The sequence below is a fragment of the Molothrus ater genome, chromosome 5, assembly GCF_012460135.2.
Source record: "Molothrus ater isolate BHLD 08-10-18 breed brown headed cowbird chromosome 5, BPBGC_Mater_1.1, whole genome shotgun sequence".
NCBI lineage: Eukaryota > Metazoa > Chordata > Aves > Passeriformes > Icteridae > Molothrus > Molothrus ater.
The window spans coordinates 28,252,301-28,272,052 of record NC_050482.2 but is presented as its reverse complement, the minus strand read 5'-3'; the positions used below and the strand labels follow the sequence as shown (position 1 = coordinate 28,272,052).

The window sequence follows — 19,752 nt, the reverse complement described above, 5'->3', positions numbered from 1 at the left end:
AAACATTATTTCTATTCATCTGGAAGTAAAATGAGTAAAAGAGATGAGAACACTGTCAGGGTAATGGGAAATGGTAGGACAGAAGGGAGGCATGAAGGTGGTAAGCTCCTCCCTTTATGGCATGTGGCACTGAATGGACTGCAAATGCCCCAAGTGCAAGCCCTTAAAGGATTTTGGCTCTATTGCATGGATAGTGATAAAAAAGGAAGACAATACCCTTATAGAATGTTGGACGGACAGTATGCATGACTGGGGAAGTTGCAAAAAGGATTTCTGAATATCCTTCACCATCAGAGATAGTAGGAAAGAAAAAATAAAGAGTAAAAACATTTTGCATCAAAAAGTAGCAATTAACTAATACAGTAAAACCTTACCTGTTAAATAAATAACACATGCACATTCTAAGATCATGCAGGTTTCAAATAGTTTTACTTGTTAAAAGATGAAACAGCTAAGTGATACACATGTATTTGAAAACAAACTGAAGTATGTATGTACTGGCAGCTTTGCTTTCACAGGACATTCCTGAAATCAGCTTTTGTTAATACTATGCATTCATGGCACCTTTAGACACCAGAAAACTAGATATCAGATATTGGAAAGCCAATATCAGAGTACTCTGGAGTGAAGGACACGAAGGACTGGAATGCAAGGAGCTGCCCATTGTAAGGTGCTGTGTCTCCCCGCTGCCATTCCAGTCAGACAACAGCACTTCTCACAGACATGCAGAATGCCCACATCTGTGAGAAGAAGAGCTTCTCTCTTCAGCATTCTGAAATTAGCCACTTCTCTGCTCATATCTTCGTTCTTCGCCACTTTTCTGCTCATACCTTCGTTCTTTGTAACAAGCTAGTAATGCTTGCTACAAATGAACATATAGATCAGTGTCTCTGCTTACCTAAGACTAATGAAAAAATAGATTTTAATAGTTTTAATGCTGTAATAGGGCAGATACAAAGAGGATGGTCCTTAGAGGCATGAAATTAGCTTTAACTCAAAATGCTTCACTTTGCCACTAACGTTTCTATCCTGCTAAAAATAGCTTTTCTATTAGGAGCATTAAAAATGCTTCCTAAAGGACCATGCAACATCAGAGCTAAAAATCGAGTCTCAGTTAAGACAAATGACAGAATTCCAATGGCTTCATCTACACAAGAAAAAATGAGCAAAAGCCTGTTATCAAGGCAAAAGAGGCTACACAGAATTTATCTATCCACTTAAATTACTTTCTTCTTCTAACAGGCTGGCTTTGTCCATATGGCCATCTGGAAAAAGTTCAGTTATATGCACAGACAAAATGGCTTACTTCGGCCCCTAGATGAAATAATATGTATACAATGTCTAGAAACTGTAGATTTGAGTATTTTTTAAAATACCTAAATTAGGCAAATTCCATTGGTTCTTCTGATAATGTATTCTGATTATTACAATGTTTTACAAAATAATTTTTTTTATCACCAACCAAAATAATAAGGAATATATTATTTAAATTATAAAGAATAGATTAATTTCTTGCTAAAATCACCTGACACAATAATTGAAAAAGCACTAGATTAAAAACAAAAAAAAAAGAAGAGCCATTTAGGTCTCTAAGTCACAACAACCACCCTAAGAAATACCAAAGCCAGAGCTGTCTATGGGAAATCTAGCATGTAACAATATACACTATGGTAATGCAAGGGGATTAGGTTCTGTTTCTCTGTGCCACTTGTAGAGGTAGCAAGAGGAAAGAAAAGCAGTCTCTAAATTTAGGAGGGTGCAGAGTCTGAGATTGCAGACAGGATGTATAAACTTCCTCCTGATTTAGACATAGGAACAGGTGTTTATTTCAATAACAATCTCAGCGTTTGTGCTGTGCCAAGAAAACAAGTGGCTTGTATTTGAAATATGACTTTGTTTTGTTTCATTGAATTGTATTTTCTCAAGGCCATATTCGCCTGGATTTTGGTCTTCCATGGAAGATGTCTAATTAGCAACCCAACCGTACAACTGATATTTATCACAATATTAAGGACAGAAAAAACTGTTAGCAATAATCTGTTTTGTTCTCCTGCAAACAGATGCCACAGCATTACCCCTAACTTCTCCCTTCTCATGCCTGAGCACTTGGGGATGAAGGAAACTGTCTCATCTTCTGTGAAAGACTCCAGATAATGGAGAGCTTCTAAATTACAAAGCAAATTCAATAATCACTCCATCTTATCTTGTGGGGTATTTTTCCATCTCCAATTTCCAGTTTCTGCTCTCATTAAAGAGTTGCCTGCTAGATTAAAGTATCTGGTAAAAGTCTTCCTGTTCATATGATTGATCATGTGTTCATATGATCAATCAAGTTGGCTCCGAAAGTTACCGTAATTTCCTTGCCATCTTACTTCTAAATTCTCTCAAGTGACTAATTTATGCTTATATTTATCGAATGTACTCATATCTGATTCTTACCAATAGCTGTATGAACATATAGCTATATTTACCCACATGTAGTATTTGGTCAGATTTAATTTCTGTGGGGTTTAACTATTGAATAAGGTGCACCAGGAAATTTGTTCAGTAGTGCGCTTCTTTGCAAAGTTATTATTTTTGCAATTCTTTTGCATTATTGCTTGATCTCATTTTCCATCAGGCCTGCCAAGTTTTACTTAAGTCTGTTAAATGTGCCATATTTGCAATATGACTACACACAGAAGAACATAAAAGAAGGCTGATGGATCCTGAGGTGATGAAAACCTGGAGGTGAATTGGTTACGACATTTAAAGCTTGTAGTCAATCCACCCAGACTCTTTTGTCTTCTCAATCACCACACCTCTAATTGTAATTAACCTCTCAGTTCTTCAATATGTTTCCCAGCACTGTTCACAAATGGCACATGTGTAATTGTCAGCTGGCAGAAGCTCCCAGCATGTGCAAGTGCCAGTTGGGAAAAAAGGGGGGAGAGGGGTGGGCAAGAAACTCTGTCCTGGAGAGCAGAGCACTGTGCTCTCTCATCTGTAACCATGCCCCACACTGTGCAGCAGTGCTGGCAAAAGCATCACTCTGAAAAACATGGGAATGGACTGCCAGTAAGTTACAGGTTTTATACAGACCCACTCTTATTCATCTACCTTAATTAAGCTATTTCACTCCTGCCTTGATACCGTGCAACATTCAGCTGGCATTTCCAAGTATGGTTTCATTCATGTAGTATAAAATATAAAAGCACTATATAAAAGCATTTGCCAATTGTTGAGAAAGAGGCCCAGGCTTGAAGCTAAATTTTCTTCCACTTTCAAATTAATTCCAGTGCTTTTTTACTATAGTTGTTTGGTAGAGTTTTATTTAATTTTTCAGCCTTTCAGGAACACAGTTCCTACAAATAACAGTTATAGCCAGGCTGCAGAATCAATAGGACTTAATAAGACAGAACTTGAGACTGGAAGGTATTTTAACAATGAAATGGTACTCTTTCTCAAGATTTTGTCCAGAAGAACAATAAATAATCCCTAAAGTGACTAAAGTTTAGGAATTTCTTGGAATTCACCTGATATTCAGGAAAAAATGTTGGGTGAGTGCAAAGCACAAATTTGAAGACTAGTGTCAAATGGGAAAAAAAAAACCCCACAAAGCAATATATCATAGACAATTAAGTTAAAATGCATATATTAAGAGAAAAGTTTATTTAAAGGAAAAACCCACACCCACACAAGAAAAAAATGAAGAACAAAGGTAATAGATTCTGCCAGAGCCTGTCAGACACAGGAAAGTGGTTTATTTTCCTTTGCCTTTTTAACATTTGTAGTATGAAATTCAAGCTTTAGTATAACAGTAGGAGTGAATTCCATTTCTGGCAGTGAGAAACGGGCATCAGTCACTTGTGGGATTATTTAGATCAATTGCAAGAGCATTTCTGTGTGTAAGAAATACAGAAGCCAAAGAAGAAATGCAAAAAATTATGTCACTGATGAGCACTAGAATGACATCTACAAAGCAAAAGGCATTTTCAGGAATTTTTGCACAGTGATAATAATAATTTTCTCTAGTCTAGCATGCAAAGCATCAGCATTGTTCCCAGTGAACTTAAAAGAGGACAAAAAAGTGGTTCTGCATAGCAGGCTGTACTGAAAGAATCACACAAATACATAATGGAGAAGTCCACAGGGGGAGAGTGGCTGAAGGAGCAATACAAAAATACTACACTTCACTTGACTGTAAAAGCAGCTTGAAATTGTTAGCAAAGACATGGACATATTATGTGAAATTATTCAAGAGAGAGGGAAAACAGATGGTGGGCAGAGAAAATTATTTAAAGAACTGCATTTTGTACAGAACAAAGAAAACTGAGACAATCTTCTACAAAGAGATCAGAGATACAAATTCAGTTGAGACTGATTTCCAGCCCACAGTGAGGAGTTACATGCTGGTGATTCATTCAAAAACCCCAAAAGAATAGCTTCAAACCCAGAGGACAGACTACTTACTTATCCCCCGTGTAACAAAAGGGAGTATTATTTGTCACTGGTACGTGAGATATGGAGTTCAGTAGAAGAAGGCAGACCAGATTGAGTACCAGTGACAGGAGGCACTAGCTACAATTAAAGGTTACTGTGATCCCACAAACTTATTTTGATTGCATTTCAAGACTACCAGTTACCAGTGTTGGCATGCATGCAGATTAGAAGTCCTTGCTTTCAAGTGTAAATGTTGACTAAATCAAAGAGAAAGCAAAAAGTGAAATGAGAAGGCTTGTGGAATGAGGCTGACATGCCATGCCATGACTCCCTGTACTTCAGCTTACAAAAACCATGCATCCCTATGACTCTATTTTAACCAGCAACTTTCATTTCTGCCACTGGTCAAATTGGAATTCTCTTCCTTCCTCTATAGGGCAGGTATTTGAAACTTCTTATGGAAAAAGACTTGACTCCTGTGGTCACCTGAGTCACCTTGCAGGTGCTACTATAATTATTTTATATGTAATTGGGTTATTCCCCCATTTTTCTCACACCTGTGTTACCTCATGCCTGTGGTTAGCTGCCAATATATAAATGGCAATACCAGGGCATGCTTAGTATCTAACATTAGGTATAATAAATTCTGTTTTACATATGAAGTTTTCAGACACATTTAGAATATAGCTTGCTAAGAAAAATCCTTTCTTTTTTCTTTGTAGTACCATTCATTTGATCAATTTTAAGTAATTCATTACATCACAGTATTAGAAAGGAAAAATGACAGTGCAAGTCAAATAGGATTATCAACTGTAATATGATAGCTTTTTCATTTAGTAAATAACATCTAATGATTTACTAGTGTAGGCTTGGGACACTAAAAATATTGACTCTATTATAAAGATCCTTAGATTTACCACAGCAATATATCATTCTGCACTTAATAGTTTTACTGTAAGAAATGAAATATGTCCCAAGTGGCACAGCTCACTAAGGTTTAAATTATTTTAATTCCTCCAGGACCATGTTTCTAATGTATATGGCTGACCAAGCTGCAGGTCTTCACAGGCAGCTATCCAGTAGAAAACACCAAATGCAGAAATTTCAGTTCAGCAGTTTAGGCCAGCTGAATCTGGGACCTACTGTCTACTTAAATTCCAGGATCAGCGTGCTCAAATCAAAAGAAAAAAGAATAATTACATTCTGGTAGGTTCTGCCCTTCAAAATTAAAAACCCAATATGTTTTTGACAGACCACAAAATGGTTGTGGTCTAAATTTGTTCTGGCTTTGGGTCCAAATTAATAAGAAATGTATAGACATGTAGGCTCTCCTGCACTTAACAGAAAAGGCAAGTTCACTGCTGGGTACAGCTACTTTTTGAGTGGGCTGAGCACTTCTATCTTCCAAATCCACCCACTCATGAGACAAACTAACTTGGTGCTTGATCTTGATAATATGATCCTCCTTTTCCTTACTCGTGGTCCCTGACCAGTGGCAAAGCAGTTAACATGGTATTGGAGAACATTCATCTCAGGCCTGCAGCAACTCAGATGTCCTAACAGATGTCATGGCTTTAGTTCTGTGCTGTTTGCAGGTCCAAAGTCTTCTTTGTAACTGCAAGAGCTACATGCTACAGGAATATGTGAAAACTTTGAAACCATAAACAGCATGGAACCAAACAAAGACATCTGCTTAGTTTTCAGAGAATTTGAGATGACAGCTCTGAAATGTGAGCTGCTCCAGCTAATCTTACAAATAAGATGCTTTCTGATAGCCACATACAGCTATAATTAGACCCCAGTTTCACACAGAGAATCCATTTTTCCTTGCATGAGTTTTTAGAGTCAGCTATAAATAATGAAAACTTAATTTACATTTCTGCTGTGCATGTCCAGGACTAAAGCCAGTTTGATTGTTCCAGTCTGTGCTGACTTTTCAGCAACGACTAGAGTAAAATAGTAAAAAAGACTTGCCATCAAAATAATTCCACAACTTCACACTCTTGCCAGAAACACATCTGATATCAGAATACACTTATATCTATACATATAAAAACATATCTATATGCCCAAATGCAGGCATACATATATTTATATATTGTCTGATTCATACCAGACTGGGTGAATGAATTTCTTTCTTAGGGCTATCATTCACAACACCTGATAATCAAGTGAAAAGAAACTATATGTAAAATAATTTATGCTGTCTCTTCTAAGTTTATTAAAAATGTTGGGTACTTCATGTACAGATTTTGACTTGTGCTGTTTATGGTCTGAGAATCTGAGGCACAGGTGCTCATTAGTGTTAATGACACCCTGTTATTCAATGACACCTCTGTATAGAGAGATATTCCTGAGTTTGAACTACCTCAGGACAACCTTTGCTTCTGACAATGAAGTATCAAAATTCATTAAAACTGTATGCAAAACTGCATCATAAAGAACTAAATATTACCAAAATTAATGAATAAGAATGATACTAGCTTATACTCACTGAAATATCCTCAAGTACTCACTCACAAGATCTGTGAACCTAAAACAGCCGGAAGACATTTGCCTGTCTATTCAATCTGATACTCAAACTGAGAAGTAGACAGAGGGTATTGTCAGTCATCTGTCTCCTATGCACAGTTGGCTTGCAAATGAAGTAAATGTGTTCAAGTGGGAAGCAGTAATCCACAGTGAGAACAAGATTGCAGATAGTTTTTTAAAACAAAAAAATGCACATGGCCCAAGCAGTAAATGAATCTCCTTCACAAAAGTGATGTTTTTTCTACTCCAGCTAATCAGTGCTAGTGCACCTGGATCCTGAATATTTATGACAGTGACATATAGCTGTTAAATGTTCAGAAATAATTAGACTTTGCTAAAGCAAAGCTAATGAATTCCCCTGAAACTCTGTGGCAAAATAAACAGATGAAAGGTATTAATAAGCATTCTGGACTCCTTAAAAAAAAACCCAACAAACCCAAACAAAAAACCTCCACAACTGTTTTCTTCCAGCCCTGATTATACTTTGTACAGAAATGTGTAGTCCAAGATTTTCTGTCCTTACCACTGCAATTTCCCCATTTGCAACACTGCAAAATCCACACATTAATAAATCATGCAGTTTCATTTTACCTTTGCCTGCACCTACAGCAGGACGGAGAATACCAGCTTTAGTGGAGGAAAACAAGAATAGGAACACTACATAATTAGATACAACACCAAAGGAAACATACACATATAATTTCACTATACAAAGCATGCAGACTAGATAAAATGTATTAATTCAAATAAATTAGAAACAATCCATCTATGCTGAACCCTGACAGACTACAAGACAAAATGACTGTACATGCATTTACAAAATTTTATTGGTCATGCTTGTTAGAGTGCAAGATTTAAAATAAATATGGTTCATATGCAAACTTAATACCCTGACAGAGAAATTGCATTGAATAGCAACTCATCTATGGCATTTCCAATAAACCATAATTTTAATGAGCATAAAAAGATGTAAAAACATGGTATACCAAAATAGACTTATTAATATTAAGATGATCAAAATGATAAAAAAGTTCCAAATTTCCTGTTGGCTTTCAATTATTCTTATTTTGTTAAGCGTCAATATTTAATTTACAAACAACTTTAACAAAGGTCTAGAATGGCTACAAATATAAAAATCAATTGTGACAGGATTTGACTATACACTTGGTAGTTTTTAAATTCTATACAGTTACTTGAGGCCACAGGTGACAAATGTATTTCAACAGTTTCACAGTTTTTTGCCAGTTCTGTGAAAGCAATTTAGATTTTTTTGCATACTAAAAAAAAGTAAATAACTTCCTCTAATCACAAACCTGCATTATTCCAGCATTTTTCTCTGTAACCAAAGCTGGTCAATGATGCAGAATAGTTGAATAGACAATAACCACTAATGATGTAAAGTTACATGAAACTTGAAGCACGGAAAGGCCAATGACTGTCTTAGAGGTTGCGAGTTGATACTAAAAGAAGAGGCTTTATATATTCTTGGGGATTCCCACTACAGCAGAAGGCCTTTACATGTATTTTCTTTAAAAATATTTAAAATACTTTATTAGTATATGACACATTTAAGAAAGCTCTAGGAAAAAAAAAAATCACTTGGCCCTATTTCCTTAGTGGAAGGAAGCAATAGAAATATTTAGATACAGATGTTTAATATAATCTGTAGTGGTTTTTAAACTCAAAGGAATTTCCTTATACATATATATCTTACCTTCATCCATAATTGTTACCGCTTCCTCAGTTATCTGACTTCCTGATCCAACTGAAGTCTGTGCGTTAAAGTAAAACTTGTACCGGGTGCTGTAATTTAAATTTTTTAATATCAAGCTGCTTTCATTGGCAGGAATTCTTATCTCTACCAAGGGACCCAATTCATGTGTGTTGTTGACTGTTGTTACAAAAAAAAAGAAAAACAAAAAAATTAGGAAACTTGTATACACTGTCATTGTATTTTAAAAGGTTTTTGGTTTGTATGTATTTTTTTTTGCTTGTCTCTGCATCTATACTTTCAAAAGAAAGTCATCTTTGTATAAAGGTGCCAAAATCCAACTGGGAGATAGGAAACACCAGCAAGTTTTTTAAGATCAGGTTTCATTCTTATAAATCTCTGAATCCAAGGCAAATGAGTTCAGTTCAAATCACCTGAATTTATGCAGCATTGAAGCCCTCCCTGACCATTGAAAAATTCTGAAACTCTAAGCTCAGTATGCTTAGGAAAAGAAAACATTGAAGCTCTTTGTGTCTAATGCCGAAGAACAGTGGGACTTGGTAAGTGGAAGAAAGTAAATTTCCTTTATCTGTTCCATGCATATGAAACTCTTTCCTTACCAATGTCACTGCTGAGAAACTTCTGGGCTAAGTAAACAGCTGGGATATAAAAGAAGTGATTTAATAGCTCTGAGATGAGTAAATGGCACATTTATGAATTTTTATTTTTAAGATTATTATACCATGAAAATTGAAAAAGCAGACAACAATATAATTTGGCATACTTTGGTTTACTTCTAATGACATTTTCTCTGCAGTTAGAATACAGAATTTTTAAGTAGTAGTATCTTGCATCTGACTTCAATGCCACTTATATGTAGGATCTCACCTTCATTTGTCTGTGAATTACAGTTTGAAGTAATGAAAGTAATAAAAATGTTAACCTTGTACTACCTCAAGAAAAGGTTTCCAAGTACAGTCATCTATGTTATCAAAATGTATTAGTCTTTTTCAAACTTGACATTTGCAATGCAATAATATCTTTTGTACATTATAAATTTAACATAATATTTTCTTCATAAATGGATTATCATTTGGTAGATACATTGCCTAAGTTAGAGTTGTATCACAGAATCAAATAATGATTTGGGTTGGAAAGGACTTGAAAGATCAGAAGTCCAACCCCCAAAATATATTAATATTTAACTTACTTGGCTGAAACTTCAGTGTATATGATGTCAAAACACCATTTGGATGGGTGGGTGAACCCCACTCCAGAGTCAAAGAGTCCAATGTTGGGTTAGTAATCTTCAGAAAGGAAGGTGAACTAGGAACTTTTAAAAAGAACATAGAGTAAATACAAAGTAGATTAACTTAAAACAGGTCATTAATTATGAATTCTTAAGAATATTACTGTATTGAGAAAGATTATTATTTTATGAAGTCCAAGTAAACCCCATTTAAGTTTAATATCTAGGGTTTTCATTTCATACCTCCTTCAGGGGTCTTAAATACTTTGTCTGGGCTTGCTGGTCCTTCTCCTTTACCATTAACAACTCTAACATTCAGCTTGTAGGAACTATAGGGCTCTAGCCCTGGTAACATTCCAAAAGTCTTGTTTCCCCTGAAAGTCAAGATCTTTTTTTCTATATGTCGTCTACTCCTTCTGGATAGACTCTGCACTTTCCAGTAGTAAACCTAAAGACAAAAAAAAGAAAAAAATTTACAGTGACTGCTTAGCTTCTCTGATTTTCTAAACTCTGAGCTTTTCCATAAGTGTCCATGAATTATAGGTAGAAATAACTTCAATTTTAATAAACTCGGATTAGACACAGCATAGAGCTTTCCTGCTCCAGAAACAGACCTTGTCCAGAAACAGTCTACACAACTGGGTACATACTACCACCTGCCAGTCCTGCCAATGCTCAAAACCAGTTTTCTACAAGTTCTGGCTGGGAACTACTTTGGTCTGTGATCATTCTTCTGCTATCCAGTCTATCTGAGACGCAGAAGTTATCCATTCTTTCAGTAAGACGTCTACAGGCCTTTCCAAGCAGATTTGGACTTTGGCTCCTTGTTAGATCACATCCCTGACCAAGCTATTCCTTGATGTCAGATTACCTATCAATGGGGAAGAAATCAAAAGTTTTGACTTGGCTGGAAAAACACACATGTTCTGAAATTACCCTAAGGTTACAGTACTGGAATGATCTCCACCCAGGGATGGGAACACTGTCCCTCCAATTATGTGACAATTTGGTCAGATGAGAAAGCTGATTCTGGTGTCCATTGAGCTGACTGAGTTTCTAAAAAACCACATATGAGCCTTAGAGGTGCTTTCCCTGCACCCTCTTTACTACACAGTCTCTCTACCATGGTAACTTGAAAGATATTAATAGCTGCCCCTCCAAAAGACTTGTGTTACTCCTGAGACTGTCAGCCTCAAATACATAATTGTTTATTTTTCACAGCATCATTATCATGTGAATATGATCACAAGCTAACGATCATTAAGAAATCTAAATGAATAAAAAATCCATTCCTATTCAGGCCAACTGCAAAACATCTCTTAAATTTAGGAAGCTGGGATTTCACACAGGAGTTTTAAAAAAAAGGGGCTGTTAAGACTTGCAAAGCCCAGCTAGACAGCTATAAAGCAATGTTGCACTAACATCAGCTTTCAACATACCATTTCACTCCAATCACTTTTAAATGCCACTATGTTTTACATGGTTTGAGTTAATGTTTTTCAATATCACCAGCTGTCATCCAATAGCTCTTATCCTATCAGCTAGTGTAGAAAATCATTTACAAGCTAACAAAAATTGAAGTGTTGGTACTATTGGTACTGAAAGCTATAATAAAATAGAGTGCATCACATTTTCCATAATTTCTTCCTAAGTTTGAAAAGCTTTATAGTACTGCAGTATATTAAGTAATAGCTAGATTAATACAAGAGCAAAATATGAATTATGTGCTGTAGATGGCTTTGTTACACATCTTTCTGCTTTGTTCAGACATCTGCCTTCAAGACGTGACTCTTGAGTCACTCTCTTGGTTCTCTCTTTGTTAAGAAATCTGCCCCCAGTGCAACACTGTATATTGGGCTACTGACAGAAGAATTTTATTAATTAGGAAAGAATGAGTGTGCTGGTAGGATTTTGCTTCTGTGTTTACAAAGAGCTCGTCATGTGCTTTGTAAGCTACGTCAATGATGAAGATACTTCATCCATGAAAAGTTTTCAGTTTGTATTGAGAGAAAGCTTTTTACCAACAGCTACCCACCAGGTCTTATTATTTCTCATGCCTTGTCTAATCTTTAACCTATTTTAGCTTGATTTAGCTGCATTTGCAAAAATTATTTAAGGTATTCTTGCTGCATCTGCAACTTATTCAAGGATATATCATTGTCACATCTGTCCTAGCCAGAACAGCAAAACTATTCAGTGCTCTGGTCTGCTGTCAATCCTGTGGTTGTGAGCTTCTTTTACTATTTATTATCAAGCAACTTATTTGACCTTCAGTTTTGCTTAGTGTGTGTAATTGTGTGGCTCTCCTCCCCACAGAAAAAAAATTATATCCTATATAGAGAAAGCATAACAAATTAAATAGAAGTGGTCATGACATGGCAAACCCCCTGGATCATGTGGAAAGGAAAGTGATCCCATTAGTGATCACAGGACAGAAGATAACCCTCAGACACTGAAATTCAGAGGAAAAAAACTTTGGATGATGCCAATTCACTGTAACCATGCTGTTGAACTTAACACCTGCTGTACAGGCAGAAATGTGTCTATGGATTTTGGTTTTGGTATCATTATCAATCTTTAACAGAAATTTTGTGATTTGGATTAAGAGCTTTAGTGTTGCTGTAACTTGATTAATAACTACCACTAATTTCACTAGATTCCAACTCTTTAATCCTCATATAACAGACATTTTCTTTTGATTGCCCATTTCTGCATGAAATACCAGGTCGATGTAAAGCTGTTCATCTAATAGATAACATTTAAGAGACTAGTGAAGTCCTGTTTCTCAACTGAGTTTATTGTGTTAGTGTGGCAAAGTAGCACACAAGCTACAAACATTCATACTATGTCATACAGAACTTACGTGTCAGACAGTCTAAGTCTCCCTGGATGGTGGTATTTTCTGCCAGGAAAGAGATATCTACATACCAGGAACTCACATTCATGTGGTAACCAACTGAAGTTCAGTTTCAACATTTTTGACTGCTCCATTTTATAAGTATGGTGTACATTTATTCTTCTCCAAATACTCTTTACTGGTTTGATGTTTCAAATACTTATTTTACCTCCTTTCACTTAAAAAGTAGTAGTTCAAATTAGTCTTAATCTAGTTTGGGCTAAGTAATCTGTTTTGTTAGAACACCCTTATGAGAATACTTACAGAGGAGCAAAGAAGGAATTACTTTGATTTTCTTCTATTGTTACATAGGATGTCAGTATACCCTCACTGAAGCAACTTCTCCCTATCCTCCAGGGACATCAGTTTCAAATCTTGAAGTCATTCTGTCTCCCCTTTTCTATTAAATTGCAGTCTTTTTCTCCAGCACAGCCTTTTCAGTTATGACCAAAGGCAGCACACTACCTTAGAATAAGTTTCCTTCCATTATATGGGCACTCTGAATCTTCTGCCATTTCATATGTCCTTAAGTTGAGCTTTTACACCAAAAAGACACAGAACCCAGCATATACTACTAAGTGCCCAGTTACTCTGAATTAAAGACATGATTGATCATATTGAAGCAGAAAATGAGTAACCTTAGCATTACACCTAGAAGAGAGTCCTACCAAAACTAGCTCTTCACATCCTCTCAATTACTTTAGAAAAAGGTCTGTAAAACTGTTACCATTTCTTAGCCTGTTTAACATGTGCAAGCTTGATTGCAAACACATGCCATTTTTCTTCAAGGACAATGTCACAGGAAGCTAGTGCTACAAGGCTGGAACATTGCTGAACTCTGTATGAATTGTATCAAAGCTTGCTCTTGTCAGCAGAACTTGGGAAAAGCATGAGTCCTCCTCCATGTCAGTTACTTCAGTCTGGATACAATCTCATACAGGGAGACTGATCTATTGTAATAAATACGGAAGAGAATGACCGTACTTACTTTGTACCCTTGAAGGTGTCCTCGGACACTTTTTAGTGGAACTGGGTCCCAATGCACCTTTGCTAATGTGCTGTTAATAACATGAACCTGCACATTGCCTGGAGCAACCATTGGCACTGTGTGGAAAGGATGCAACAAGCACCTAGTTAGAATTAAAAACCACACAAACAGTTTTTTAGAATGAGTCTTTGCATTGTACTCATGGAACAGGTTAAAATGTTCCTATGTTTTCAGTATTGATACTACAGAGTAGCATGAAGCCTTTATTATCTCTGAATTGCTTCCTTTCAATTAAAAAAATAACTACTATTCCCCATATCAATATTTCAGTATTTTAAATAACCATTCAGGCTACACATTTATCTCCTTTTAATTAGGATAACTGAGTCAAACTACAAAACTTACAGTCTTCCCCTGAATGTCCAATCACCTCTGATGGCTCTGGTGCATACCCCAAGTCATTTAAAGCTTGCACTTTTACTTCATATGGAACAAAAGTTGGTGTACCAGACACAATATATTTAGATACATTTGCAACTATAACAGATGTCCATTCATCATCAACATCTTTCTGGCGCCAGCTGACTTTGTACTGAAGCCCTGGTCCATTAGACTGAAAACCTTTTAAAGGCTGAAATGAAAAGAAATATTTTTTAAAATATTCTGAAGCATCTGAAAAATCACAACTTAGAAAGAAGTACATTGATTCTTTTATAGAATGTCACTGAAAATTCACATTTGTATTCTGCAACAGAGAAGCACTGGTGAAAGTTATGCAATTTAGTTTTTACAGGAGGTCACTTCAATTGACCATTTTTTTCAGTTTTCACTTTTTGGTAAAAAGCACATTGAGTGATGTTGGTGGCTAATTCTTACACAAATAGCACATTATGATTTCTGTATATATATTTCGTTTTCAAATATTTCCTAAGAAGTGGAAGAGAGAAAACCAGACTTGCACCACCTCCTTATGAAGAGTGTACCCTAGGCAATATTTCTTGCCTGAGAGGGCAAATTGATTATACATGGCTCTCCTTCAGCTCCTGTCATGATGGTAAGGGCATGATGGAAAAAACTTCAACCAAAGTTTTCTACTGAGAAAGTGCACAATGATTAGTTTATCATAAAAGGTGACAGTAGAAGTAACATTCACATTAGTATTCACTCTAAAAGTTAGACTCTCCTTGACATAAACCTCCATTTATATTTTGAAGTTTTCCTAAACTGGCAGCAAAACATCCTGTATTACCTAATTATTGGCTTATCTTGAGAAATTATGCAAGGAAATCTGCCCTCCACCTTTAACTTATTTTCATATTTAAAAAAAAAAATCAGTTTTTTCATGAAAATGAAGATGGGAAATGTATGAATTTAGCCCTTTTTCAATAATATTTTAAGAGGCAGTTGGGTATTCTCATCATTGGTTCTAAAAAAAAAAGCTACTCACAAACCTGAAAACACACGAAACCTTGAAAAAAGACCCAACTTACCTCCCATGTTATTACCAAATTATCAGGTTCTGAGCCTATCCCCTGTACATTAGCAGGATTTTCATCAGGACCTAAAAATAAAATATTTACATGTGAACAAGAATGGCTGGTGTGTGATTCCAAGCAAACTCAACGCTATTCATAGCAGGAATCAATCCCTGGGAAGTGGGAATAATTATTTACTTGCAGATTTTGTCAGGTACTGCTCAGATGGCTCACTGGGCTGGCTCCTGCCAATCCTATTGACGGCGATCACACGGAAGGAGTAGTTGACGTAGGGAGACAGCTTCAGCTGCGCCATTGTCTGGGTGCCAGGCACCTCCGTCTGGTAGCGCCACACGCCCGGCTCGTGCAGCGCGTCTTCAAACTCGACCACAAAGCCTGCAAGCAGGAATTGAATCCAAGCCCACGTCAAAACTCAAAACAGCCTCCCAGACAAGTACAGGCGTTTCTGAATGAGCTAGCCAGAAGGGATTGCTCCAACCAGTGCTTTCAAAAATCACAGAACCTGACATGTAAATCCATAAATCTAACACAAATCTATAATGTGGATATCAAAAGTAGAAATAAAGGTGAAATATAAAAAATAAACCCTTACTTTTATCCTTTGCTACTGTCATTAATGCAGCCATCCCTCAGGTAACACATTATTACAAAAGCTCTCTGTCAGGTACCGGATTTTAATTTAATGGGAGCCCTTGTACTATCACAGCAAGGAAGTAGAATTTGACTGCCAAATACATTGTTCTTAGTTGTATCAAGCAGACAGCAGGCAATACCTGTATAAATTTAAAACTCCCTGAATATTTCATTTTCCACAGTGAAACTGGTATAATGAAAATCTATTTAAAGTCAAGAACCTATACTTGAGGAAAGTTTTTGAGAGCACTTTTCATTATCTTCAAATTAAATCAGGGAATGTATGTTCAGAAACTAAATTTTTTGAGAGTACTCTGTGTGAAAATTATGATGATTACTGTTAAGACCTTACAAAGCATACAACCTCAGGGGTAAATAATTTTGTAGAATTCCAAAAAGAAAATTATATCATTATGAAAGACAAAAGGACATTTTTTACAGATGTGAAACAGCCAAAAAACCTTGCTGTAAGATATGAGACATGAATTCTGAAAGACTTAGGAGGAATTTTTAGGACTCAATAAAAAAATGGGAAAAGAATGTACAGTCTGAGTACATTCCACAGAACCTGGAGCATCAAATATTTACCTGGAGCATCAAATATTTGTGTGTTGTGTAACAAGAATTTCCTCTATCTCATGTGTGGGTGGAGACAGAATATGACTCAAGATCGATCCTGTTTGAACTACCAAAAAAATCAGAGTGGCATCTAGAAATTTCTTTTAGAAGAATACTTACAGCAAGCACCACGTAGAAAAATGAACAATTTCAGGAGCAAGATATAAAAGAGGTAAGTAGTACTAATCATAGCCTTCTGGCTGGCAGATTTAATTCTGACCTAAGTAGTAAGAGGGAGAATTGACCCCAAATTACTGAGCTACTGCTGCATTTGTGTGCTCAGTGATACAGGTCTTGGGATGGGATGCCTCCTGGATAAAGTCTTGCTGAAAAGGTGAGAACATTATATGCCAAAAAAGGTGTTCACTACTGCTTTTTGCTTCCCTGTCCACTAGCCTTCTGCCTGCAACTCCAGTAGAATAATTTATAGGCAACTTCAAGGGAAAAAAAAACTATCTGAGCTCTCAGAGAGATTCTAGCATGTCTGTCATACTGTGCAAACAGATCACTCCTAATGAAGTGCAATCCTTGAGTCTTCAACTGCACTTTGAAGTGATAGCAGCAGCAAAAGAAATAGGCTTACTTAGAAAGCAAATGCCTTATTTTGCATGCTCTAAGAAGACCATGCAGGAATATAAATTGTATTATAATTAAACCCAGCATTATTTAGTTAGAAGAGTTCAGTTTCCAATATGAGAGTGCATGCAGTATATAGTTCTAGAAAAACCTACAAGAGACAACACTGCCTAGCACTAACTCTTTTGCAACAGTGTGATCTCATTCCTACAGAAAGACAACACTTCTGGCATGGAAAACAATGAGAATACCAATAAAAGTTTATGTATATGAATAAACCACTATTTAACTGTTTACATTGATGTCTATATATTATATTTTAAGGTATATTACTAATTGATATACATTAGAGATGCCTGAGACCATAAAATTTCAGAAAAATCACTTAGCGTTTCATTAAAATGCAGCCAAAATCTTTCATGTGTTCAGAAACTTGTGAAACTCTGTCTTTTACAAATTTTCCTTTCCAGATATCTGATCCTTATGGTTTGTTTTCAGTGTTGATACCAGCCCACCATCAAACCCTGGACAGCAACACCCAGTAAGTCAGTCTAACTAATTTGTTCCAAACATAACATCCACACCGATCTTAGCAACTTGTGGCTCTTATCATCTAAAAACACACTGCATAAATAATGAAATAATTGAATTAAGTTGCTCATAGGGAAAAAGTAATGCCAAAAAGTCTTTCTGATCCCATGATTTTTTGGAAAACAAACATTAATATCTTTATTCCTTGCTCCTAAATTCCCCCTTTGTCCTCTCTGCTCAATATAAGCAAGAGTTTTCATTATGTTTTAATGGGAAGAATAACAGCATTTAATATCAATTTACTGTCTGAAAATTGTATAGATTGTTTAGTTTTATGGATGTGGTTTATTCTTTTAATGGTCTGGATTAGAACAAAAACCCAGAAAAACTATCTACTTTATATTTTCATGAAAAATAAACTTCTGCACCAGTAGAAATGGATAATCACATACAATGGTGGTACTGATACTATTTCAAATTCACAGAATTACAAAAGAGTTAATGCAAGATGTTAGTAGCTCTCTCATTCAGAAGCATACAAGCAATGTACAAGACTGCTCTCTACATATTCATAAAATTGGACCTTGTCAGACAGACCTCATATCAGTAAATATAACTTCTATATTATCTAGCACAAGTTTTTGAATAAAAAAGCCCAGCTCCTCTGGTCTTCCTGCTTGGCTGTACAGTATTTATTAAGGGTATGTTATGTAAATAAATGGCAGCTGTAGAGAATTAATTTATCATTTCCCCACGCTGTACACAACATTTATTCCAGAAATTTTTGGAATTTGAGAACAGTTAGAACAAAACCTTCAATGTAGTGTAGTAGACAAACAAACATACTTGTAATGGGACTGTTGTTTTCATCCCCTGGTATCCATGAGAGATCAATACTTCTTTCTAGCTGACCTGTCAACTCCAAGTCAAAGGGTGGATTTGGCCGAGCTGTAAATCAAATGAACACAAAGTCAGTAACCAAACCAGAATATGTACTTTAATATTTGAAAAAAATCCTTACATTCCAATTAAAGAACTCCACAAATAGAGCAGGGCAGGTCTACTCACTTATGTAAGCATGACTTAAAGACTAATAGCATGCAATTTTTACAAAACAGACAAAAATGGAGAACTGATGTAACCTGGAAACTTCTATACCTTACCAAGAATTGGTATTTATTTTTAGCTATGTCTGAGTGCACTGTGATATAAAAATGTGACAAGATGCAAGGAATTATGAAATGCCTCTTTAGTTTATCTTTCAATGATTATGGGTGGTTATCTATTGCAACAGACATACCTCATACAACATGGAAAATAAAGAAACATTCATATAAAAGAAGCTTTTCTAGAACCATTACAAATATTTTTATATGAATTCAAAACAAGTATACTTCAAACAGAAACTAATTGCATGTTACTAAATTATTTTTTGTTGCTCTTTTAAAAAGACTCAGAAATACCATGCAAGCTGTTATTATAAATCCTTATAATACATAAAGATGTAATTGTCTGTTCCAAATTCATGAAGGTAATTTATTATATGATTTGTTACACAAAAATCACAACAAATAACTAGGTTCAGGTAAGAATACATAAGCACTTTCACTGATAGGATTTACATAAAAGTGCTTAAAACCCTTACACTTAAAAGTATTTTAGCTTAATATATTGCACTTGAATCCCCAATTTCAGAAAACATACTACTATCTAAGGTTCTATATAATCAAATATAAGACTATGCCTGACTAACAGATTTTTTTTTTTTAAGTTTTAACTTAAATTTTAAAATTTTGGTGATTTCATCAATTATAATTCAAACTGGTCAGTATGAGCATATTCATCTTATGAGTGGAGTAAAATTAAGATAAACTATGAAATAAAATAGAGCAGGACTACAAGGCTGCAAAACCAATGTTAACATACAACATAATTTGGTTGGTGCAAAGTCTTTAATAGTGAATTACCTTTCACCAAAGAACTGGATTTACATTTTAGATATTTCATTTACTATATAACTAACTTGTGTTACAGTGTGGTCTATGAGAAAAACATTGCCATCCGATACCCAATCTTAATTAAAATTATCTCTGAAAACCA

The 19,752-nt window shown here is 35.6% G+C and overlaps 1 protein-coding gene across 25 annotated transcripts in view; it reads right to left on the bottom strand.

Moving 5' to 3' along the window:
* Window positions 1-19,752, bottom strand: part of NRCAM (neuronal cell adhesion molecule) — a 146,309-nt gene that overhangs the window by 21,401 nt on the left and 105,156 nt on the right. For 10 of the 25 annotated variants that reach the window (XM_036401679.2, XM_054514790.1, XM_036401711.2 and 7 more), the window contains 10 exons: window positions 18,499-18,600; window positions 15,472-15,669; window positions 15,289-15,359; window positions 14,204-14,429; window positions 13,799-13,914; window positions 10,158-10,362; window positions 9,876-9,998; window positions 8,669-8,845; window positions 7,546-7,581; window positions 217-282 (listed from right to left, as the gene is read on the bottom strand). In XM_036401679.2, coding sequence (XP_036257572.1) covers window positions 217-282; window positions 7,546-7,581; window positions 8,669-8,845; window positions 9,876-9,998; window positions 10,158-10,362; window positions 13,799-13,914; window positions 14,204-14,429; window positions 15,289-15,359; window positions 15,472-15,669; window positions 18,499-18,600 — 1,320 coding nt within the window. The remainder of the gene's footprint in view (window positions 1-216; window positions 283-7,545; window positions 7,582-8,668; window positions 8,846-9,875; window positions 9,999-10,157; window positions 10,363-13,798; window positions 13,915-14,203; window positions 14,430-15,288; window positions 15,360-15,471; window positions 15,670-18,498; window positions 18,601-19,752) is intronic. The other 15 variants (XM_054514793.1, XM_036401696.2, XM_036401700.2 and 12 more) reach the window with 3 other exon arrangements.